Source organism: Helobdella robusta (genome assembly GCF_000326865.2).
Source record: "Helobdella robusta unplaced genomic scaffold HELROscaffold_6, whole genome shotgun sequence".
Classification (NCBI taxonomy): domain Eukaryota; kingdom Metazoa; phylum Annelida; class Clitellata; order Rhynchobdellida; family Glossiphoniidae; genus Helobdella; species Helobdella robusta.
Window position 1 is genome coordinate 2,325,486 of NW_008705330.1, and position 26,323 is coordinate 2,351,808.

The window sequence follows — 26,323 nt, forward strand, 5'->3', positions numbered from 1 at the left end:
ATGACCAATGAAATTAGAAAGATTCAAAATAATAATATTAAGGTAAATGATAACAATGAAAACGTTAAAAACAACTCAAGTTATAATCACAATGTAACCGACAATGATAACCACGTTTCTATCGATCATAACAGCCATAACAACACAAGCAACAACAACACAATAAACAACACAAACAACAATAACGACAATATAAGTGATAATAACACGAACAATAATGATAGACGTATTATCAATGATCATGATAATGATAACACAAATAACAACGAAAACAATGGTAACCATGTTACTATTGCACAAGTCATTGTCGATAACCTAATCAACAACGACAACCATGTTATTTCCAATAATCTTGTCAGTAATGTAAACAACTCAAACAACGACGTTGTTGCTGATCATGTCGGTGACAATGATGCAAACTCTATTACCAATTCCAACAACAATAACAGCGACAATAACGATGACCATGTGGATCATGACAATGATAACAACACAATCAATGACAACCTCGTTATCGCAAACTCCATTCATAACAATAACAACAACTCAAACAACAATACTGACAGTGCAAAATTAACTTTATTTTATCGTAACTTAATGAGCTCTTCGTATAAAGAAGACGAATATATAATTAGAAAAATCATTAAAAAAGAAGTCCATCCAGTTGATTCTTATGGAAAAATAAACCTTCTTATTTATTATAAAAATTTTAAGTCGCAACAACTACTAATAAAAAATAGTCCCAACGTTAAACTAACAACAACACAGCACTCCAACGTCATCTACCAATCTCAGTCTGTTTATAAATTTATTGGTAGGAAGAATTCCAATCGCCAGTTGTTGAATATTTTTTGTCCTATGTCTTTGTTGTATGAGTATTGATTCGGCTAGTCGTAAATTATAATGGTTGTTATTGTAATGTAAGATTTCAATATTGTGATCCAAGATTTGTCTAGTAATTTTAGTTGTGTTTCTCTTTCATGTGATTCTTTATAGCGCCAGTTTGTACGTGCATCGTGAGTATTCTCGATAACTTGGTCGTCGTCATACCAATATATTCAGAATTATGGTTCCCACACTCAGAAGAGTGCGTGTAGGCTAGGTTGTGTATGTAAATTGTTTCTAAAATTTTAGGTTGAAATTGTGCGATACAGTGTATTTGTGTTATTGAGTATCTCTCTATTAATTGCTGTTCATGGTTATCGATTAAATGATTTTTATTCCACCTCTTTGTGTATGCATAGTTAATCTTTGTGTCATTGTGATAGTAGTGTGTCCGATATATTCTGAGTAACCGGGCAGCGTGATTTAATCGATTATATGAACATCATTCGATAGGTAATTAAAAACTAAATTCATGGTTTAAACATGGATATATATTATAATATGGATATGGCAAACGTGTTATATATATATATATATACATTGTTCATATATATATATATATATAACATCAAGGTAAATCTAACAAATATATATTGAAAAGTGAATTTAAATAAAAGTAAACAATCAGTTTTTAGCCGGTTGTTTAGCGATTATCGTTCTAGTTGCTTTTTTTTGTCAATTTATTGACATTTAATTAAAAAATTTGTCTATAGTAAGACGTTTGATCGTAAAAAATCAATAAAATGTCAATTACTACAAAAAAATGTTTAATGTTTACGCGTTCAATACCATAGAACTAAGCAAATTTATTAGGCAGGTAACAATTCTTATGCCATATCTATTTTATCCATGAGTTTAAATGAATTTTGCTTCATTGGACAATTTTTTAGTTGATTTTTTTGAAAGTTTAATTATATTTATAAAAGTGTATGCGCTCTGCGTTTGACAAAGCTGCATTATAAAGAATTTTTTTTAAATTCAAAGATATTTATCTCAACTGAATAGACAACTTTAATCTCTAAAACAACCATGGATATAATGGATATGGCATAATAATTGTTACCTGCATGGATATAATGGATATGGCATAAAAATTTATTACAAAAATTGTTTTTTGTTCTATGGATCAAGCATCGTCGTTGTCTTCTTCAGCGTCTTTGATTAATCGTCTGATCTGAAATTATCGCTTGCTTAGTTTTTGCCTAGTTTGCTGTTTTAAATTCGATTTCGTATTGCATTTTATATATTATATACTATATTTAGTACATTTAAAAAAAAAAAGGGGTTAGTATAATTTTCTGCATTTATACATTTCGTTTTACATTTTACATTCCTACATACATACAGTATACAATACACATACATAAATAGTTAAGTACACATGACATGACATTGAGATTAAATTATTAGAGAATCTTAATTCTTAACTTGTCAAAATAATATTAAAAACAATAATACATTTATAATTAGAAAATATTTGCTTAGTATTCGATTTGACAGACACAGATTCTCGACCAAATCAAAATGCCTGTGTGTTCCATTACAAAATTCCACTCATCTTATTTAGATGAAAATGTTACTTTACACAGGTTAATTTAATTTAGATTATACTATACATACACTCTATACTATAGCTATAAAGTTTAACACTATACAATATAATTATAATTATCAGCAAACAATTATATATAATAATATAATATAATAGTAATAAATATTATTAGTAACATAATAAAATATAAATGCATTAAATGGTAATGTTAACTCAAAGGTGTATAAATAATTTGTGCTGATATTAAGTTAAATTTCAATTCAGGCTGCCAAAGAATGATATTAAGTAGAATGCAATGGGAAAACCTCATTAAAAAATACATTGACAATTACGATGAAAAAAAAAGATTTTAATTTGTAGCAAACATTTTACACCGGAAAGTTTTCATAAAGTTGGTTTGAAAATTTTTCTTCAAAAAGATGCTTTTCCAACGATATTTGACAAGGTTGGTGTTACGTATATAAAAACCAATCATTTCAAGTTTCAGTTGTAAAATTTAAATGTTTTTAAAGTTATAATTTTGAAATTAGGATATTGTTGTCAGGATAATTTTTCTGAAGTGTTCTTTATTTATGTTATGATTTATTATATACCAAAAATAAACTTATTTTAATTTTTTAAGTTTGTAACCAATAATCTGGTTCTATCATAAATTAAACATTTTGTATTTTTAGCCTTCTTCAGATAATATTTCTGCAACGTCAATAACTGATGTGATGTAAAATTTGGTTCGTATATATATATATATATATATATATATATATATATATATATATATATATATATATATATATATATATAAAGATTGTGTTACATTTTATTTTTAAGCCACCAAGTATAACAAATTTCAGTTTTTATCAAACATTTTTTAAAATTTGCTTTGCGTTAAGTTTTGTTATATTTATATTAAAAATAAGAAACATGTTTATGTGTTATGTATAAGATAGAAACATAATTAAACATTTGTCCTGTCGTTCTGTCCGGAGTTATCACTTCAAAGATATTAATTAGATGCCTTGCAAATAATAACATATATTCAAAAACGTCCAGTGTTAATAAAACTTTAATAATTTAACATTTCAGTTACCCTCAACATCATTTATTAAATCTCAAAAAACATTTAACAGATACATTTAATGGATTAAATAATCATTATTTTTGTTTACTTAGACTTATTGCAAAAACATATATAAATGTACGTTCATTTCATTTCTCAAAAACCACAAATCAAATAAAGATCCGTTCTAAATTTCATAAGTTAATACATTTCAAGGGACAATAAAATCATTTATCAATAAAAAGATTTTTCAACCATTTGTAAATTTTGAATTGTTTAATTTATTTAGTCATTATATTTGTTTCATATATACATTAAACATTCTTTTGCTATATATTGGTAAAATCTGTATTTTTTATATGGTTATTATGTTTTCATAAAACCCGTCACTCTAACATCTTCATTATTTTATATTTCATTTATTTTTTATCTATGAAATCATTATTTTCAACATATTTTAACATACTTTAACATACTTCAATCATATTTCATTTCTAATTGAGTTTTCACATTTGGTTCATTCAATTGAAACAATAATGCACCAAGAATTATTTCAATTCTTCATTGTTTTGGAATTTGTTTTTTCGTTCAAAACATTTAACAATTGACCTTCAATTTTTTATTCCTGTCATAATTAGTTTTTGAAATTATGTTGGCGACAAAAAATTTTTAATATTGTAAATGTAAATCAAACCCCATTAATAAAAAATGTTCATTATACCTTTTTATACATTCATCAACTATCAATCAATCAATCTTCGTTTTGCGTCCAGACCCGGATTCCCGAGGTAGGACGTTGTTCTCTTTGCCGTCAACTTTTTGCGCCAAATTAGACGATCAGTTGTATCCATTTCATTTAAATTTAAAGCTTTCATGTCTTGCTCAATTGTGTGCGACCAGGACTTCTTTGGACGGTCTTTGGGACGTGTGCCAGGTACTTCAACATCTGCAAGAGAAGTTATGGCACTGTTTCCACTTCGTTTGACATGACCAAACCACCGCAGACGGTGTTGCCGGCATTTGTCCTTTATAACATCTAAACCAGCACGACGCAAGTTTTCGGTAGATTTGATGTGGTCCTTCAGACTAATTCGTTGCATCCATCGGAGCATTTTCATGTCGGTTCGTTGAAGTTGTTGTTCCAGTTTGGTTGTCATTGGCCATGTTTCTGCACCATATAACAACACCGGACGTATCACAGATTTAAAAAGTTTTGATCGTAATGGTAGTGGGATGTCACGCCGCATCAATATAGAGGCAAGGAGATGCCATTTATTCCAGGCTGCACGTATGCGTGCTCGAACGGCAGCTTCAGCTGTTCCAGTACAATCCAGAACATCCCCTAGATATTGAAACGATGTGACTTTCTCTACCTTAATGGCTTCAAAAACATTGCTATTTCGAATTTGTTGTTGTGGATTGATGCAAGCAGGACAAACAAAATTGGACACTTTAGATAAAGTACCAATTATTTTTGAACGTTTGTGACCAATAGTTACACTGCTGACACTTGATTGAATTGTTACCTACACCAGCTTTACAAACTGAACAGGGCTATCGTCCAGTAGCTGTGGATTGGATGGGTTCATCAGTGTTCATTGCTTTGGTTTTGCTGATGTTGACTTTGAATCCATGATCGGCGAGTCTGGTGTTCCAGACCTTCAAAGCATCTGCTCAGAAGTGGCTGTTAAAACGATATCATCAGCATATACTAGATTCCAAATGTCACCAGTGCGTATCGGTTTTGTGATTTCTTCCATCACAGTTATAAATAACAGTGGACTGAGAATCGAGCCTTGGTGAACTCCAACGCCGATGTCAAATGCATCTGTGTTTCCAACCGTTGTGCTGACAAGAGTCTTAGTATTCGTATACATTTCCATCATATGTCGAACAAGATATTCTGGAATGAGTTGTCGACGTAGACTCCACCTGATTGCTTCATGGGGAACTCGATCAAATGCTTTTTCAAGGTCTACAAAAATGTGTGATAGTTGTTGACGCTTTGCAAGGTACTTCTCTTGCAGTTGCCGAAGGATGTGAATTGCATCAATTGTTGATTTCCCGGCTAGGAAACCAAATTGATAATTTCCGATTGTGATGCACGACGTTAATCTTCTCTCAATGATTTTTTCGACAATTTTCAGGGAGTGTTCTAACAGACGTATACCCCGATATGATGAACAGTTCAATGGGTCACCTTTGCTTTTGTATAGCGGGACTGTCGTGCTATAGTTCCATTCAGTCGGCATTGAGCAATTTTTCCAGATTTCACGGCAAAGTTGTAGTAACGTTTGGATACCTGCAGATATATTCATCAACTAACAAAATTATTTTCAAGACCTTCTTTACCTAACATGTATGCCTTTATATCCAATCATTTAATGTTATCAAATTTTTCATTTCAATTTAAACATGCATTTTTTAAATCTCTTTATAACATTCAGTATTTTTTCTGCAAGAGTTTATTATTGCATTCTCATCTGCAATTGTAAATATCTGATCATTAATCTACATCATAATTTTACCACAGCAATATATTAACTAGTTTCAAGTCATCATTATATCAACTTTTTTCATTCCAGAATGTAAAATTATCAGTTTTAACTCTTTCCTTAAAATTATCAGTTTAACCATTTCCTTACATTATTCGTCATTTTTATAATTTATTTTTTTATCTAATTCATTTTTTCATACAAAATATAACTTTTATTGAGATAAACTTTAAATAATGTTATATCAATTGGAAGTTTTTATGGAAAAAAGATCATTTCATTTTATTTACATTTTTTAATAAAATTTTTTTAAACATTTGTGTCTCTTTGTTGTCAATTTAGTTGCCATTGACTTACGTAAATGATTTGCACTTAAATATAAAACTATCCTTATTTTAATCGCTAAAAGTAAAGTATTGAAAATACATTTAAAAAAAATTTATTTAAATATTATTTATTTTACCACTGATTAAATGTAGATTTAACACAGTTTGTTAAAAACAGTCCATGTACAATGTATAGGCAGATTAGTCATTAATTTAATTTGGCTTTCATCAATAACTAGAAATTATTAAAATTGAAAGCAGACATTTTCTCATTTTTATATATACAATGCAAATTCAAGAGACAACATGAAAGTATATGAAATTTGGTTCAGCTTCAGATGATTATTATATATTCAAAAAAAGGTACTCAAATGTATGATTGTCAGCTATTGTTATTACAGTAATTATGAGCAGTCATACATTTGGTATACATTCTCATGAATATACATATCACGTTTACAACATTAATAAAATAAAACGTAAAGACAAATTATTATAAATGAATGATTGTGATTATCAGAATATCCATTGCAGAGCAGAGTGAGAGATAACAGTGCAACTTGTAATTTTGGAAATTAGTGTCAAAAAAGCCCAACGCAACTGAAACACACCAGCAACGTTAGCAATCAAACATTACCAACTTATGTTGCTAGTTTTTTAAAGCGAAATTCTTATTTGGTAATAACCTAACTACTGAAGCTATGACGATAATCGAAAACTAGACGATATTCTAAACATAGATAAAACGATAAATCTATCGGGAGTGCGGGCCGCACGCCGACCATGAACTTGTTAGACTGCTATAAGACGTGCGTACGAAAAAATATGTTCAAAAATTATTTTTTATGCCGAATATTATTTTAAAAAGTATTTGTAAAAACTTCCGTTACTTACAATTGAAAATAAATTTGAAAAAAAATTTTTTTTTAATAAATTTTTATTTGCGCGTCGTAATACTATTATTTATTTTCTTTGGCAAGAGTTCATTTTCCTTCTTCTTTCAGTTGTGAGCGGCGAGGCTTTTGAAGATTCGCTTGATTTTTATTGTTTTGTTTGATATAATTTATTTAAATAAAATTTGTTATTTTATCTTTCTAATTTGAGAAAATGAGTTCCGAGTCATTAAAGTTTGGAGATGGATTTGTGAATGTTGAAAAAGCCGTTGATGTAATAGAAAGTTTCCTTGTTGTGTGGTTGCACTGCAGCAGTTTATGTGGCATACTGCAAAAATCGGAAGGTAGTAATAAAAATTAAATTGAAATATTTATGATTAGTGATAATAAAATTTTGTTTATTGTTGTATGTTGGGTTAGTGTGATACTTTAAAAATTGAAATGAAGTTTTTAATAATGATTAATCATTGGGCTGGTAATTAAATTTTGTTATTAATAGTTATCTGAAGAAACAGCCAAAAACTGTGTTCAGACGGATTGCATAGCATCAATTAACGAAGTTAAAGAAATAATTTATCCAAGATGCACAGATGACCGTGCTGTCCAACATATGTCCACCTTGAAACAATATTTTTCCAATGAAGCATGGACAAAATTAGAAAATAAGATGTGGTCAATTGGACAAAATTTGTATGTTTGTGTTGTTTGTAGACATCACTCTGGAAGAGACCATTAAACTCGTACTTCGGGGGTGCAGTGTGATGGCTGCGTAAACTGGTACTGTTCATGTGTTGAAATGAAAAGGCTACCAAAACGGACGTGATTTTGTCGACAGTGTTGACATAAAAATCTTGGGTCTTTTGGTAACTGTTTCGTCTTAACACATGAACAATGTACCCGTGTGCATTACTGTGTAAATATGTGTGTTTGTCTGTGTGTGTTACTATAAGACACTAGATGCAATAAATTTTTTATTTTAAAAATTGTCATTCTATAACAAAAATGCTTTATATTGTCTTAATAAACGTCAAATTTTGCGCTTTGACTGCGTTCTGTATCGTCAAAATAGCGTCAACTTTGTTGTACAGACTTTGGCCATCTCAGCGTCGAATTCGTAGTGCGAGTCTCACGCTTTACACCCTTCAAATGTATTTGCCCGCTCGTGATTCGCACGCCTTATAGCATCTTAACAACGAATTCGACGTGCAGATGCTTAACGATTTATAATTTAAAGCGTCGTATTTACCCTCGAATCGCACGCCTTAGAGCATCTCAACGTCGAATTCGCCGTGCGGCCTCACGCCTTATAGCATTAACACGTTCAATTAGCCGTGCGGATTTTTCACGCCTTATAGCATCTCTGCGGCGTATTCGCCGTGCGATTCCGCACGCCTTATAGCACTGACCTAGATAAAAAGCTAAATATTTTTTAAAATTAATTTTTTATTGATGTTTTTGGTTCTATGGATCAAGATTTTTTGCAAAAATTTATTTTAACCGATGTATGAATATATTTATATACATATGAAATTTGCCATATCCATTATATACATCCATGGTTACCTGCTTAATAATTTTTCTTAGTTCTATGAAATTAAACGCGTAAACATTAGACATTTTTTCTTAATGATTTTTACGATCAAGCGTCTTGCTATCGTATTTTATTGTTAAACTTTAGACAAATTTTTTAATAAAATGTCAATAAATTGACAAAAGCAACTAGGACGATAATCGCTAAACAACCGGCTAAAAACTGATTATTTACTTTAATATATGTAACCACGTTGTTGAAACTCAGTTTCATCTAGTTTTTTCATTAAGGGTTTGAAGCAGAGGTTGAAGAGCAATGGGGAGACGAGATGGGTGGAGTCAACTGATCGCAACCGGAAACTGTAATGGTGTAGTTGGCATATATAAATTAAATTATTTATTTGAAGCAGGATATGATTGTGATCCATGATTGATGAGATTAGGCCATGACTGACTTCACCAAAGGCATTTCGCAAATCCAGAAGTGTGATGATCATTGTCTTCTGGTGCCTTTTTGCGTCGTTGATCACGTGAGTTAAGAGCTATGTGTGCTCAGTCAGTCTACTTTTGGGTAGAATTCTTTTTGTATGTTTTTTTTGATCATTTTGTTTGATTCGAGAAAGTTTTATAGTCTACTGTTGATGAGTGAAGAAAATATTTCGTAGAGCGTTGATTGCAGGGTTATGAGTCTGAAATTGGTCGGATCTCGAGCATCTCCTTTTTTGTAAATTAATATTGTGAACCCCTTTTTCCAGCATGAAGGGATTTTAGAGGATGCCCAGCATTGTGTTAGTAGTTGAAGCAAAATGGTACACAATATTGGGCATTTTTGAAAGAGATAACTGAGATCTGGTTAAGCGGGCAAGGTGATGATTTTGATTTGTATTTGTAGACTATTTCTGCAATCTCTTGGTAAGAAGGGGGACTGGTATTGAAGGGCGTAGCTGGCAATAGAAGATTTTGTATCCATTAAGGAAACTGACGTTTTTGAAATGATTTGAGCCGTTTAGTATATTTGTGAAGTATTTGTAACATTCATCGACGTTGAAAAGTGGTCTCAAGTTTTTTGTTGTGGCGCTGCCAGGCTACGCCGCGGTGTCTGATTTTTTTCTGCACATTTTGAAAACTTCATCGACAATAGTTTTGAACGTAGAGTTTTGCTTATGTTAATGGTTTGATTGTCGAAGTAGTTTCTTTAAGATGTTTAAGTTCCTTTTTTATGATCCTTGATGTTTTTGTTTGTAATTTTGTTTTGGTCAGTTTGCGGTTTTACAGAGCCGTAATTTTGAGCAAAATAATTGTATATCTTCTTTTGAAATGCAATTTTGAATTTGTCTATGTTGTTGAGACTTGGTAGTAGTTTGTATTGTAGCTGGAAGAAGACATTGGCTTCAGACCATTGTACTGGCGTTCTTGGCAATTTGACGCCTGGGATAGCTGATTCCGTTGCATCAACAGCTGACGATGACAATTACCGGTGGTTTGGAGTAGAAATTATTTTATCTGGCGATGTTGGTTGTGATGCGGTGTCACTGTTGCTGTCCGTTGAGTCCTGGGGTAAGTGAAACGTTTTGTGCATTTTGCACGAGCGTTGGTGCATAGTTAGACCTTTACGACCCTTGCACATTTTTTCACAGAAACATGATATTAAATTATTATTTTCAATATTAATGGAGTGATTGTCAAAAGAATTCGAACTGTAAATGTTTGGCAAAATATTAACGTTAGACTTTTCAAGTGAGCGAACAACACTAACGTTAGAATATCCAGCATTCATAGTATAGAGCCAGAAGTGTCTACCAACGTTAATAAATATTTTATTGCAGTACAGACATTTATTTAAATTTACGCTATATATTCTTTTAATTAAGAAAATTATAATTAAATAAAAAACAGTATAAAACCAAAATTTTAAAAATGTCGCCGTAATCCACCGAATTATTTTTATCAATCAATCAATCAATTAGCTTATAAAGCGCTATTTCCGCGATGTTCAACAGAGCTCCTCAATGAATTTTGAAAACAGATGGGTCTTGAGATCCGCTCTGAACTTCGCAAGTGATGGAGAAGTAGTCAGAGAAGTAGGTAGAGAGTTCCAGAGAAAAAGACCAGAAAAAGCAAAAGCAGATTTGGCAAAAGAGTGTTTAACACGAGTTAAGAAAAAGCGAGAAGAAGAAGACGATCGTAAACCGGGGCGTTTAGGTTCAATTAATATATCTGATAAATACTTAGGAAATAATTTAGATTGAGATCTATACATGAACGTGCAAATTTTTAAAATTATTCTATATTTTATAGGTAGCCAGTGCAAGAGAACAAGATATGGAGATATATGAGAAAAGAAAGGGGCACGAGCAAAGAGAACAAGATATGGAGATATATGAGAAAAGAAAGGGGCACGAGCAACTAGACGAGCAGCAGAATTAAAAGCTTTACTTAAAGGATCTCTCTCGAGAATTAGAAGTTAAAAAGAAGATAGTTCAAGACTTGTCGAATTCCATCTCTCTCGAGAATTAGAAGTTAAAAAGAAGGTAGTTCAAGACTTGTCGAATTTACCAACATTTAAAGGATAGAGTATAGTCAGGAAGACCATAGTAGAGCGAGTTACAATAATCAATCCTAGATAAGACTAACGAAGTAACAAGAAGGAGAAGAGTAGGATCATCAAGAAATGGCAAAAGTTTTTTTATTCTACGTAGATGAAAGTAAGAGCTTCTAGCAACACTATTAATCTGAGAAGAGAGATACATAGTAGAATCAAAGATAAAACCTAGACTACGAAACTTATGAGAGACATCAAGAGTTTTAGAATCAGGTAAGATAATAGGAGGAATAGTAATAGAGTGTTTAGATTTATTAAAACAAATTAATTGAAACTTAGAAGGATTAAGTTTAAGACACATAGAGTCAGACCAAGCAACCATAGTTATGGTTGTGCCCAGATGCTCAAATATTTTCATACTGAGCATAAAAAAATATTTGAGCATCTGGGCACAACCCCAACATATCAATTCCGTTCTATCATGCATAAAATATACAAAAATTTTGGTTTTGAACTAAAAAAAACTTGAAAATGATTTATGATCAACCGTTAGATAAATCGAAAAGTTTAATTGTAAGTTAACTAACGCCGAACATGCTGTGATTTTCATCAATAATTGCATTTCTGACAGTCTTATTCCAATATATATATACAAAATCATCATTATGAAAGAGGATTTGAAACAAGTAAAATTTTTTGAGCTCAGGATGAACAGTAAAATAAGGAGCATAAACATAAGATTTTTCAGAAAAGGAGTTCAAGATCGATAAAGCAAATTTTTCAGCAACAGAGTTGTCAACGAGCGAAAAAACTGGGATATGAAATAATATGCGCAGAAACAACCAATAACTTTAAAGCAAACTTGGAAAAAATAGGATATTAAAAAATGTCTCAAATGTCTTCTTGGATCACTATAAAAGATATTAGTTATGAACCGTCCCTAAAGAATGTCACGCTTCAAGGGGGGGGTCCAAATATTTGTGACACTTTGTGACGAGGGGGAGAGGGTGGGGGATAAACGCAAGTGTGACGTCCCTTTTTTTAATAAACAAGAAAATAAGTAAATTTTCTTTCATATATATATGCGCATAAATGAATATTTAAGTTTTCAAGCGAGCAAACAGCTCGTGAATATTAAAGGAGGAGTCAAATGTTATTCACAAAAATCTTTATTTCAGCATAAAAAGTTGCTGCTAGACGTCGGAGGGAACTTATGGCAGTAATTGCATTTGAAAAAAACGAAGATGTTGAATGGCTGAACGAAGATGACGTGGACACTACCAACATAGAGTTACCAATTATACCAAAGAAGAAAGCCCATGTATTCCGTTGGTTTCAGTTTTACAGCACCTGACCAGTCTTCGGGAGATAAGCAATTCGTGATCTTTCATATTAATTCGTTATATTTTAATTATGGTAAAGCATTTAGATGTCAAACTATCGCCATATAAACTTGTCATTCGTTATTTGATATCATTAAAAATAAAATGCACAGAAAAATTACATTCACTAGAGGGGTGTGGTAAAGTTTTGTGACATGCTTATTTTCGGAGGGTTGGTCGATTTGTGGGGGAGGGTCATGAAACGTTAAAAAAGCGTGATATCCATCATGGACAGTCTCTTATGTTATGAATCACCCGAAATATCTTTTTCAGACGTTCGGGCGAGAAATGTGCCGGGCGAGATCTTCAGTTAACCGACGTAATAAGAAACGGCCTTACTATCATCATATAAAACAAAACCTATTCTTGTGGCCTAATTATTTTGAAAAATTTAAGTAACTTAATTTTTAAACTTTTCGAATTTAGCCGACTTTGGAAATCTTCCCTCTGCACGTGTTACTTTTGCCCCGCTTTAATGCCAAACCTGGTTAACGACGCCATATTCAAATGTCTCATTCTTTTTTAAAAAGAATTAAAAATGCAAATGGCTTTTTTAGATTTATAATAATGAAACTATGATTAGAAGAACGAATTAAACGAAAAGTTATCACGCAAAATCAAGCGACACAAACCACTGAAGTTAAGCTTATTTAAAAATTGAATACTGATTTAAATGTGATTATACATAAAAGGAACATTACTGTTATCAAATGAAATAGAACTCATTGTCTTGTTCTGTTGTCCAGCCATTGTACTTTGAAAATCCGTTTGATCTGTGGCAATATTTAACAAATATTAACTTTAATGCATGCAAACGTGTTGAATGTATGTTCAGATTAAACCAAAATTACAACGAACCTTTGAAAACTTGCGTGTTAGCAGTGGGAAGAGTGACATTTGAAGAAACTAGATAATTTGTTACCAAGGGTTGAGATTGTGCGGGAAGTGCTTGCACGATTTGTTGGTAAGAAAAGCCTGAGTTTTGCTGAAGTTGAATTGGCATTGATGAGACCAACGTTGATGCAATTATATTTGACGGCTGAGCTGTATACTTCAGTGAAAATTTAATTATTACAATCTGAGCATAAATTTAATATTAAGGTAAAAATATGTCTAACCTTATAGCATTGCAAACGTTGAGCATTGTCCTGTCCATCAACAAGTGACTGAATAGACTGGGAACCTTCTTTATCCATGAAAGAAGACGCGTACATGCCAGATGATATATAAGGGTTTGCTTGATTGTACTGATTGGCAGTGACTGGCTGACTGTGGTGCTGGTGACTGATCGGCTGTTGTACCGGTTGGGATACTTGCACAGATATATTGTATTCATTCGGTTCATTTGTGTAAACCATTGTGGAGGACGATAAAGGGGTTGCCGCAAGCATCGATGATGTACCTAATAGAAGTTACATCCCGTTGCAAGTGTAAACATGCATGCATGAATGGGCGTTGAAGAAATATTAGAAAAAACACATGCATCGCACTGCAAATGTCTAACAGTCACTCTGCTATTACTTGAATTAAAAAGAAAATATTAAAAAGGATTGCTTACCATTAACTAAGGAAGATGACGCAAACACTTTTTTGTCAGACTGCATGGAATTAAGGTGGTGAATGTAACAATTTTTAAGAATAATAAATCTTGGACAAATAGTAATAAACAACAAATCTAACTAAATTTCATTACCGATAGAATCAGTAATCAATAGTCTCAGGCAACAGGGTGCATGGTTTTGCTCAACTACACATTCAACCATTCTCTCAAAATATTCTAATATTTCAGCATTACACTATTTAAGTATTCTTTTATTATTTCAACAAAAACTCTCTTCACTTCATCACTTTGAACCATAACATGTTTAAAAGGTTGTATTATGCATTATACGATCTATATTGTGATGTCCGTGATAAAGAAAACATACATCGTGATGAGATTTATGAACTATGAGCTAACTTTAGATTTTGATTTTGCTGGCTTGGTTGTAGGGAGCACATGGCCACTACTCTGAGGGGCCTTGCAAAAGTTATCTAGGACTTGATGGCATATATCTGAAATGATTAACTAAACATTTGTATACGTAGCATAATTTATCATGTGAATTAAATTATTTTATTAGTGATTAGTAAATCTTGCAAAATTGATATTTAAACTTTATTATCGAGCAACAAGAGTGAAAATTATAAAACAATTTGAAATTATCAAAACAACCAAGTTTTAATTAATTTTTAGTATACAATGCTGAATGTCAAAGAGAACAGGTTGATTTGCAGATGAATACGCAGCAGTTATGAGTTTTTAAGTTAAAAAGATATTTGAAAATTTTTCTTTTTTTGATAATGTTTTGACATTTCTGACTTGAAATCTATTCATGAACTACTTCCAAAACTTCACGAGCTACTTACTTTGGCAAAAATTTATCCAAAACAATAATTTTTCAAATTTTAATAATGTAATAAAATGTGAACCTGTAAAATTAACTTGACAATGATATAAATATTATCAAACAGCAGAACACACCTTCTAACAAATCCAGGGAAACATCTTCAACAAAAAAGTTGTACCACTTTCCTCTGAATCCAAGTGGCTTTCCATGCCAATCCATGATTTCAAATTTACTGATTCTGCAGGCTAAATACATGAGCGAAACTGCGATTACATCGGGCTCCCATTGTAGTGATAAGGTTGTGCAGAGGCTATGAAAATGAATTATTACGATCAACACCACCAGCTCGTTAGTAATTGAAGCTTATTTTATCAGGTTATTTGTATTTATTATTTGTTGACTGGCAGGTTTTTTTAAGTATCATAAAAAAAGAATATCAATCATTAAATTTTGTTTGCAATATAAAACTAATTGTATAAATTTTGAAGCTGGGCAGTCCAATTGCTAAATTTTGCATGTATATAAAATTATTTATCTGATTAGCACGCAGAATAGAAAAATTTTAAAGTTAAAAAAAAGTTAAAGCACACAGAAAGCACAGTTAAAGTTGCTTAATTTAAAAAAAAATATCTGGAGCATTTGCATTCATGTTTTTTGCAATGATGTTTCATACATACATACATACATACATATATATATATATATATATATATATATATATATATATATATATGTGTGTGTGCATGTATGTATGTGTGCATGTGTGTATATGTATGTATGTACGTACAGGCCCATGGATAAAAACAATAGCCAAAAAATGAAAATACAATATGAAAAGGTTGTAATTTTTGTCCTGTCCTATTAACTTAATTATAAATAATACACTCGCAGTTAATAATAAAGAACTAAGAAGCCCCGGTATCCAAAAACCCCTAGCTAGAGAAATAAACTCACTGTGCAGAAAATTTTCAGTTAAAATAATAATTTACCAATTTCATTCAAGTTACCTCTTTTTCTCACATTTTAAATTCAAATTTTGATGTATTAACACAAACAAAGCATTTAAAATGAATAAACAAATTATAAACCTGTCATTATTTAAAGTCCACGCGATTTGTAGAAGGCTCTGAATTCTATCTTTATCCCCTGAAGATGTAAATTATTTTTAATTAAAATAAATTTTGAAAATTTAAAAAAATTGGTAAATGAATAAATTGAAATAACCTTTTATCAGTTTGGCAAATTTCACCAAATAAGTATACGGATGCTCTATCACAAAATCAATTTTAACAGTTTGCAAGACAATTTGTTCTAAAGTTGTGATCTCTTCCTAAGGGAATTCGAAAAACCAAAATTTTAAAAATAATATAAGATATTATATCTGGGGCATATGATTTTTAGCCAATATGAAAAAAATTACAATTTTTTAACTTTCAAGTCTTAAAAATTAAACGAAATCTTTTAACAGAACCACATTCTCAAACCTTCAAGGACATTTACGAAAGCCCTTTTGAGATGATCATGAAAATCCATTGGGCAGTGTTTGTATTAAAATTCAGTGAAACTCAATTTTTAGAAGGGAAAACATCGTTTTCAAGCCTAAAATGCACCCAAAAATTGGCATAATGAGCAAAAAAAGTTGTCAGTCTAACTTTGTTTACTTGGCTACATTAGCGAATCTTTGGACCATTTTTGGTTGAATTTTTTGGCCTTCCCCCTAAAATTTCAAAATTTTGCAAAATTATTACAATTTTAAATTCTCATCATTGCTGTCCAGATCTGTCACTGACCAAGCTAGGATTTTAACACTAAGGGACATAAGATGCATCTTAAGTCATTGTGAGAGATAGTGCACGTTATGTAATCTTACTGGCTGATTGCAGTAGCAGGTCAACAAATTCTCACCCTTATACTCACGCAAATGCCAATTAAATCACTACATATATATATATATATATATATATATATATATATATATATATATATATATATATATAATTTTTTTTATATTTACAAAAGCAAATATTTTTTTATCACAATCATAAATGTTGAATAAGTGCGAAAACAAAACACAAAACCTTTGGATCTTCCCCAAATGTTGCAAACTGAGCCTCAGTCAACAAGTTTTTTGTAACCTCTATTAGATCTTTGCATTTTTTTGGAGTTTCTTCCACTTTCCCAGCCAAGTACAAACAACAGACAGCTGTGATCTAAAAAAGTTTTCAAATTTTCTTTTATTTGACATCCAAAACATAGTAAGCTATAATATTAACAAATTATCCAGCGACATATTGGATGATGAATAAGAAAAATTAATAACAAAATCAGGGATAATAGAAGAATTTTTGACCAAAATGTGATAAAACTTTAAATCTTTTCAAAAAGGTTCATTTTTATTTTCCTGTTGTTTGTTTGTGTTGACCAGGTGAAAGAAATTCATGAAAAATAGGCAATAATCAGAAATGAGGAAAACTGGGAAATTGCAATCTGGAACTGAGATCAAGGCTGTTATGAGAGCATATAATAAATACAAGAACCACTTTTAAATGATAAATGCTGCAAGTCTTAGGAGCCAGATTATTAGATCATCATTTAATAATATTGAATAAAGATATTATTATTAATTATTAACATGATAATAATTAATCCAATCAATACTTCCATTGTTTATACCAGGAGAGGGCAAACTACGGCCCACAAAGCTATTTTATGCAGCCCGCGATGGCCTTGTTAGTCTAAAAAAATGTTGTCAGCCTGACATTATGACCAAAAAAGAAGCCACAAGTCTTAAAAAATGTCCCCAGGGTCAAAAAAATTAGCTATTTAAGTACATATGCGGCCCTTCAAAGGTAAAATAGTTCTCAAAGCAGCCCTCACATCAAAATGTTTGCCCACCCCTGTGATAAGATATAATATATAACATATTTAACTATACACAACATACGTTAAAATCAAACTTACATATTTTGGGAATTCGGTGAACGATCGGAACATGTAAAATCTGTGAAATAACACAACTCCAGTGGCACAAGTGACAATATTTCTATGAAAAAATTTTCAGTAGATTCAATATCAATAAGTTTTAAACAAACAATAATTTTGTTGAAGATGATCAGAAAATAATATAAAGAAACAAAACTATTAAGGTTTGACACAAAACTATAAGTACAAATATTTTGTCTTGCATTTACTATATTGAAGATATACATAGTTTCATAAATTTGAAAATAAATTATTTATTATTTAAACTATGTATAAAAAAGGCTAAATTTCCACGATGTACGTTTACATATCATTACAACAAACACATGTAAGTCAACGCATCACACACTTGCATGTGATATGTGAGGATTTCTTTTACATTCAAAATTGGACACTGTATCAACAATGCATGGCACTTTAATCATTAAACAATTCCTCCACTAGAGCCCCAAGTAGATAACTGCAATGCAATTTCAAACCACGGTTACTGCACCGCAACTACGGTGGTTGCGGATAAAAAATTCTCAAAACTTTTGCGGTTTGCAGATTTTGCCTGTTCGTTTGTAGCATATGCTGATTCAAGTGCATTATTCAAAAAACCGCCCACAAAATTAAATTTTTAATTTTCAAAAATTTTCAGATTAAAAAATTTTGTTTTTTGTTAATTTGCATATATGTATGTGTGTGAGTATTTATGTGTGTTTAATGACCATAGCTGAGTCTCTCTGGGGTCCACATCCAAGCAAGCAGCTTCTACTAATTACTTGAATTAAGAAAGTTATTTCAATGAATACACATCCATACATACACACATACATCATACATGTATATGTAAAAAGGTGCATGTGTATATATATATATATATATATATATATATATATATATATATATATATATATATACACACATATGTTGGACGGAGACCATATTTTATACAGTATTGTATGAATTCTATCAAATTGTTGGCATTAATCAATTTAAAATTTTGTTTTTTCAATTTTCTTTATTGGAGTTTATTGAAAATAAAATAATCCAAGTTCATCATGAAAATTTAATGAAACTGTTCTTATCAAAATTCATCTTGCAGATAAACCCTTATTTCGATTTTTATGATTTTTTTCAATAAATTGAACAATTTCCAGAAAATTTTAATAAGGAAAATTGAAAAAACAAACTTTAAATTGAATAATGCCAAAAATTCGGTAGAATTCATACAATACTATATATATGTATACATATATATATATAACATATCTTAATAAATATTAAATAAATAAATAGCTTGTTTGAGTTCCTCGTCCTCGTTTATTTTATGTTCGTGGTTCTGGCCAATGTTATTTCAATTATTAAATTAGAAATTCATTAAATTCTTCTTAAATAATTAAAGAATTGCCTAGTATTGCTATCTTCTAATTTTAAACATGAGATTAAGATAGCCAATTTTGGTTACCTTTTTGCAGGTGCAGTGCAGAAAATGAGCAATGCAGATGTCGGCGGTTGCTGGCATTAAATCTGCAGATGCGGGCGGTTGCAGTTTAAAAAATTATCTGCTTGGGGCTCTACTCTCCACCAAACTAAGCATTTCTGACTTATAGATCTAACAACTAAGTAACATAACGTTCTAATAGAAATAAAGCATTTTGAAGAAAATTATAAATAAAATAACCAAATCTAGCTGGCAAGATTAGCAAAAAAACAAAAAAAAATAGAATACCGACAATCCCAATTTGGTACAAGCAGCAATAATAAATTTGGCTCCATCTTTTCTGCATTTACTTTCTTCCTCTGGAGACATGCCCTGTTTCACGGAAGGAGTATTTAAAAAGTCTTTCTTCTCGTAGTACCAGCAAGGCATTTTTTCATTTATTTTTTTTTTATTTATTATTAAAAAACTTCAAGTAATTTTTTGTTATAAGATTCGAGGTTTTTTAACAATTAACCAGATTAACAAAAGAGACTATCAAAATACGTTATATTTATAATAAATAATTATTTATATTTACACAAATATTTTTGTGAAATAAATAAAAACACATAAACAATACGAAGCCCGGGTAAACATCAAATAACGCATGAATCAAAGGGGTACACTACAATTATATATAATCAAAGACACACACACACACACACGTGCGCGCACAAAACATGGAAAGCTACTGTAATTTTAACTCAGCAGGGTTGTCATAATTATATTATCCTAATTACATGTAACAAACACGAAGAAACAATTGAAATGAAACAAAACGAAATAAAATTTAATTATTAATTTTAAAACTTTATTATTAAATTTTTCATGCATTCGAAAAAATATGAAAAACAATAAATAACAATTTTTTATAAAAAGAATTTACCTACTTCAAAAATATTCTAATCCTAGCGATTGAATAAGATTGAATAAAAATTATGTATTCAAAAGTTCTAAAATTAATGAGACAATGTAACGATAATAAGAAATTTCATGTATATGTTATTATATTATATAATATGCCGGTAAATCTGGGACAAGAAAAAATTAAACTAGAAACTAGGCTTTATTAATAGAATCTTATTATAATCGTAAATGTTTTATTGTAAACACAGACCGGTATCATTAATTCTTGCCAAGGAGAGGCCTGTCGAGAACAACGATCTCAAATTAGCTTTGCCATTTAGGACTAGAAAAAGAAATTAAATATGTATAAATACTATGCAAATGATTTAAAGCATCTACTTAGAATACTTATACAGGCCCTCGAAGGCGCACAGTTTCAGTGCGCTTTGCACAATTTTCAGAACGCTTTAGAAGCTTGTCTCCTTTAGTTGCCATTAGAGGTCTACATGGAAAATTTCCCGCAAATATTTTTCGTGCGGGAAGTACCGCGGGACGGGAAAAATTTTAGAGGGAAAACCGCAGTTGACTTGACTTTGATGGCGAAGTTCCAAAATGTTGAAAATTAATGAGAAACTTCATAGCTTGAACAGCAACGCAATTGAAAAAGTTAGATTATTAGTTAGAAAGTTAGAAGTCAACAAGTTAATATCTTCCGAAAGTCAGCGAATAACGTATTTATTTTCTCAACAGTCAAGGAGTGGTATAAAATTTACAAACTATCTACTGAAGCACTAACTGTTATTAACCAGTATTTTTGTTTGTTTTTATAATAAAAATTGTACATGGAATGTACTACGTAATACTCTGACTAAGAATACTTTATTGTCTTTGTTAATAATGATATAATTGAGGGAATGAGTGCGGGAAAATGAGGATTTGTGAAGGAATGAGTGCGGGTAAGGGAAGACATGTGAGTGAATGGGTGCGGAAAGACTGGTGAGGGAATGAGTGCGGGTGAGGGAAGACTTGTGAGGTAAAATTCATTTTTAGGAGGAGCAGGTGATGGAACAAAATGTGTTCCCGCGTAGACCTCTAGTTGCCATGAACATGGATATATTATATATATCCATGGCCATGAATCTTGTTTAATATAAAAAACTTCTTTGTTTGTTTTTAATATAATTGTTTATTAAAGAAACGTTAATTGAAACATTGGAAGACACGTTAGTCGACAAAAATCGAAAAGCATACACGAGCAGGTTAGTCAAGTTAGCAATAATAATAAGATTGTCTGAAACTATGGAAAGTCATAAATATATTGAAACATATACAATATACATATATATTATTTCAATACTTTCCCTTGTTTCAAAACATTTTATGACATTAGTCCCATATGTCCACACAGGAGTTTCAGTTTGACTCTGTCCAGTGGCTTTGTCATCACATCAGCGACTTGATCACTTGTTGAAATTTGTGTGATATCAACCGTTCCATCTTGAATTTTTTCTCTAATAAAAAAGTTTTTCAAGTCAATGTGTTTTGTTCGCCGATGAAATTGTGGGTTCTGAGCTAATTTGACTGCAGCACTGTTGTCAACTTGCAAGATTGGCACATCTTTCAAATCAACCTGTAATGATTTGAATAATCTTTGAAGCCAAATTATTTCTTTGACAGCCTCTGTCGCAGCGATGATCTCAGCCTCTGTTGTAGATGTTGTAACTATGGCCTGTCGTTGACTAATCCATGATATTATGCCTCCTGCATATGTGGTCGAACGCCCAGTCTTTCTACAGCCTTTGTACTGTCTGATCTGTACACAATGCTCTGATTGATTGTTCCTACTAAGTATCTAAGCACTCGTTTTGCTTTTATTATATCTCCTGGTGTTGGATTCTCGAGGGAGCGTGATAAATAGCTAATGCTGTACGCAATGTCTGGTCTTGTACCTAACATCAGGTACATTAATGCTCCAACTAGTTGTCGAAAAGGGTATTCTGAACCTGTTATGTCTGATTGATTATTATCATTTTCTTTAAGCATTGGGGAGTGAACTGTTTACATTCTTCAAATCTGAAAGAATTTTCCTTGCATAACCAGATTAACAAACTTTTATGCTTCCATCCAATAGAGTTTCTATTTGAAGACCTAGAAAATATGTTGCAGGTTTAACTGTAACCTGAAATTTCAGCTTCAAATTTTCTAATGAATAGATCTAAATCTTCTGTGTTGCTAGCGGCTACTAGTCCAACATCAACATACAATGCTAACATCATAATGTTTTCATTCTGTTTTTTAACATACAGACATGGATCCGCTTCACTCGACTTAAAGCCACATTCAAAAAGAGACTTGCATTGATTCCAACAACGAGGTGCTTGCTTTAGACAATACAGATTTTTGAGCAATCGACAAACTTTATTTGAGCCATCATTATATCCTTCTGATTGTTTAAAGAAGATGCAGTTTTTCACTTGCTGCAATACTTAGTACAGAGCGAACTGTAGTCAACTTTACTACTGGACTAAACGTCTGATTGTAATCTACATTTTGTCGTTGTGAAAATCCTTTTGCCACAAGTCTTGCCTTGTATCTATCTACACTTCCGTCTGGCAAGGTTTTCATTTTGTAAACCCATTTACATGGAAAAACTTTAGCTCCTCTGGGTAGCTCACAAAGTTCTCAAGTTCTATTTTTGTTTAATGAATTAATTTCATTATTCATGGCATCATTCCAATATTTACTTTCCCTGCTTTGAATGGCTTCTTCGTATGTATCTGGTTCATGTACATCTAATAAATATGTCTCAGCCGGCATCACATAATCATCTAGCTTCTTAGGTTTCTGCAAGCTTGACCTATCTCTGAGTTGAACTTTAACTGAATTATCTATAATCTTCTCAGTGTCATCTGTAATTTCTTCTTTGCAATTGATTTGAGGATCTGTTGTAAAATCTTTTTGAGTCTGATGTTCTAATGATGTTGTACATTTTATAGGTTTTTCTTGGAAAACTACATCTCTTGAGAATATCATTTTATATTGATTTTTGAGCCATATACGATAGCGTTCGTCACCATCGTAACCAACAAGGTAACCTTTTATGGCTTTCTTATCCATTTTTTGATGTTTTTGATCAGGTATGTGAACAAAACACGTAGAGCCAATTATTCTCAAATGGTTAATTCTCGGCTTTTTACCTGTCCAAATTTCAAATGGGCTTTTATCTTCAATCGACGATTTGCCTGTTTGATTAAGTAAATATACTGCAGTTGAACATAACTCAGCCCACATAGCGACTGGAAATTCAAAATCTGGATTTGAGTACTTCAATGTGCGTGCCATTTCTACTATTGTTCTGTTTTCACGTTTACTACCACCATTTTGTTGAGGTGTATATGGTGCTGTTAGTCTTTGCGTGATTCCATGGCTGCGCAGGATGTTTCGAACTTCGTTGTCAAACTCACACCCATTGTCACTCAAAAATTCTTTTACTTTATGACCTTGAGTCGCTGCTTGAGACAAAATATTTTGTAGTGCCTGTTTCACTTCATTTTTGTGTCTAAGAAAAGAAATGAACCTCATTTTGCTGTAATGATCTTTGAAAACAACAAAATATCGTTTACTATTAAATGATTCTGTACTGAAAGTACCACAAACATCTGCTGATAGTAGTTCACCTGGTTTATTGGTTGCATTTCTCTTGCCAAATTTTAACCGATGTGCTTTACCACAAAAACATGGTTCACACAAATCTTTGTCAAAATGAATTTTAATGTTTAACACCTTTTCTATAACATTCTTTAAGTGACGTTTATCTTGATGACCAAAACGTTCATGGTAGAGCTGCACTATTGAATTTTCACTGACTATATTCACTTCAGCCGGTGTATCTGGAGTTAATGAAATCAAGTTTGCCTCATACAAGGAACCATCTACTCGTCTTGTCCCTTGTACTACCACTCGCTTCTTTATACTGAGTTGACATTTGGTTGCATAAGATTCAAACTTGCTGTTTTTTGAATTTTTATCTTGTGCGGCTAATATGGAAAACAGGTTTCTACCTATATTTGGAACATACCAGACATCTGAGAGTTTTATATACTGTTGTTTGTTATTTACTGTTGACAGCATATTTATTTTACCTCTACCCACAGCAGCAAGAACTTCTTTTCCTGCAGCTTGAACAGAACATGGTGCGACAAACTTCTCAAAAGTAACAAAATTATCTGGATTGTTCGTTAAGTGCTTTGTTGCTCCATTGTCAATATACCACTTAGTGTTGTCTCTCAGTGTTTGATAACTGGCTGACGTGTTCAAAACTACATTTGATGTTTCATCATATGCTTTTCTTGGTATCGCTGAAACATTTTTGAAATTTTTAGAAGGTCTTCCATCACTGACCCACTTTCTACATTGCTTAACCCAGTGTCCAGGTTTATGGCAATAGTTGCAGTTACCAACTGGTTTTGTTCTTTTAGTGAAATCTCTTGATTTGTAAAAACTTGGCTTTTCAACATTTACAACTAAGGCGTTCTGCCTTGATGATTTATCGATTGTGTCGAAAGTCTTTATTTCTCTTTCGAAAGCACAGAGATGAGTGATTAAATCATCTATCGACTGCTTTTTTTCACCTAGCATTAGCCAACTTGATTTGATGTTTTGGAAACTATTTTGGAGAATCTGCATCGCTTTGCATACTAATAGCAGCTCTGGTAGTTTATTTTCTCCCGATGCCTGAAACCCACTGTTTAATTCGTTCCATAAAGTCTTCAATCTTGCAATTTGGCCGGATACATCTACATCCGCTATCCAATTGAAATCGAAAAAATTGCTACAAACTTGGAACAGTTGGTCCTTAGTTGACGCTTCAAAATTTCTTTTTAATTCCTCCCAAATTTCAAACGCTGTGTTCTTGTCCATTATCTTTTGGTATGTATCTTCTGTGACTGCATTCGCAATTACTGATTTGGCATAACTGTTTGCCTTTCTAAACAGATCTGATTTATTTTTAAAATCTTTTGTCTGTTGCTCTGTTTGATTTTCTAGTAATTCTGGTTTTGACAACTTCCCATCAATCACATCAAGTGCGCCCTCATGGTAGTCCATGAAATCTCGAACACGACGTTTCCAAATGGGCCAATCGGCTGCGCAACTTAACTGTTTTATTTGAAGCTTTGAGTCCATTTTGAAGGAAAAAAAATTGATGTTCTTGCTTCAACGATAGTTGGAAAAGTTCTTTTAGTCACGAATTGCAATCTCTTTCTTTTTTTTTTCAAAATAACTTTTTCTCTCAACAATTTATTAAGCGTTCTGGGCTCATAACCTGTTTAAAATAAAAAACTTCTTTGTTTTTAATATAATTGTTTATTAAAGAAACATTAATTGAAATATTAGAAGACACGTTAGTCGACAAAAAGCGAAAAGCATAAACGAGCAAGTTAGTCAAGTTGGCACGTCCGTAACACCAGTTTCATGAAAGTGATTTTCAAATTTCACGATCAACGACATATAAATATAAAGTGCACAATATTGTATGCTTAAAAAATTACCAAAAATAATTACTCATCGCAAAATTAGAGTTAACACACTGTATCAAAATATATTTACTAAATGACATTTTTACAACAGGTGTTAAAACTGTGTGTCGGTTTTAATTTAATTAAAAAATATTCTGACAGTAAATATTTTATTATTTTACACCAATTGACACAATATTGTATGCTTAAAAAATTATCAAAAATAATTATTCATCGCAAAATTATAGTTAACACACTGTATCAAAATATATTTACTAAATGACATTTTTACAACAGGTGTTAAACCCGTGTGTCGGTTTTAATTTAATTAAAAAATATTCTGACAGTAAATATTTTATTATTTTACACCAATTGACACAATATTGTATGCTTAAAAAATTATCAAAAATAATTATTCATCGCAAAATTATAGTTAACACACTGTATCAAAATATATTTACT

The 26,323-nt window shown here is 31.5% G+C and overlaps 3 protein-coding genes across 3 annotated transcripts; 1 reads left to right on the forward strand and 2 right to left on the reverse strand.

Annotated features, from left to right (window-relative positions):
* On the forward strand, positions 1-882 carry HELRODRAFT_164175 (hypothetical protein; the record flags this gene model as incomplete). Its single annotated transcript, XM_009029182.1, has 1 exon — positions 1-882. One exon carries the CDS (start codon positions 1-3, stop codon positions 880-882), a length of 882 nt encoding a protein of 293 aa, XP_009027430.1.
* Positions 883-7,768: 6,886 nt separating this feature from the next.
* Positions 7,769-8,825, reverse strand: HELRODRAFT_164176 (hypothetical protein; the record flags this gene model as incomplete). Its single annotated transcript, XM_009029183.1, has 3 exons — positions 7,769-8,117; positions 8,299-8,348; positions 8,772-8,825. The coding sequence occupies 3 exons, from the start codon at positions 8,823-8,825 to the stop codon at positions 7,769-7,771; spliced, it is 453 nt and encodes a 150-aa protein (XP_009027431.1).
* Positions 8,826-14,610: 5,785 nt separating this feature from the next.
* HELRODRAFT_68968 (hypothetical protein) lies at positions 14,611-19,889 on the reverse strand (the record flags this gene model as incomplete). Its single annotated transcript, XM_009028988.1, has 7 exons — positions 14,611-14,717; positions 15,187-15,362; positions 16,141-16,198; positions 16,277-16,382; positions 17,131-17,262; positions 18,014-18,095; positions 19,753-19,889. The coding sequence occupies 7 exons, from the start codon at positions 19,887-19,889 to the stop codon at positions 14,611-14,613; spliced, it is 798 nt and encodes a 265-aa protein (XP_009027236.1).
* Between the last annotated feature and the right edge of the window lie 6,434 nt (positions 19,890-26,323).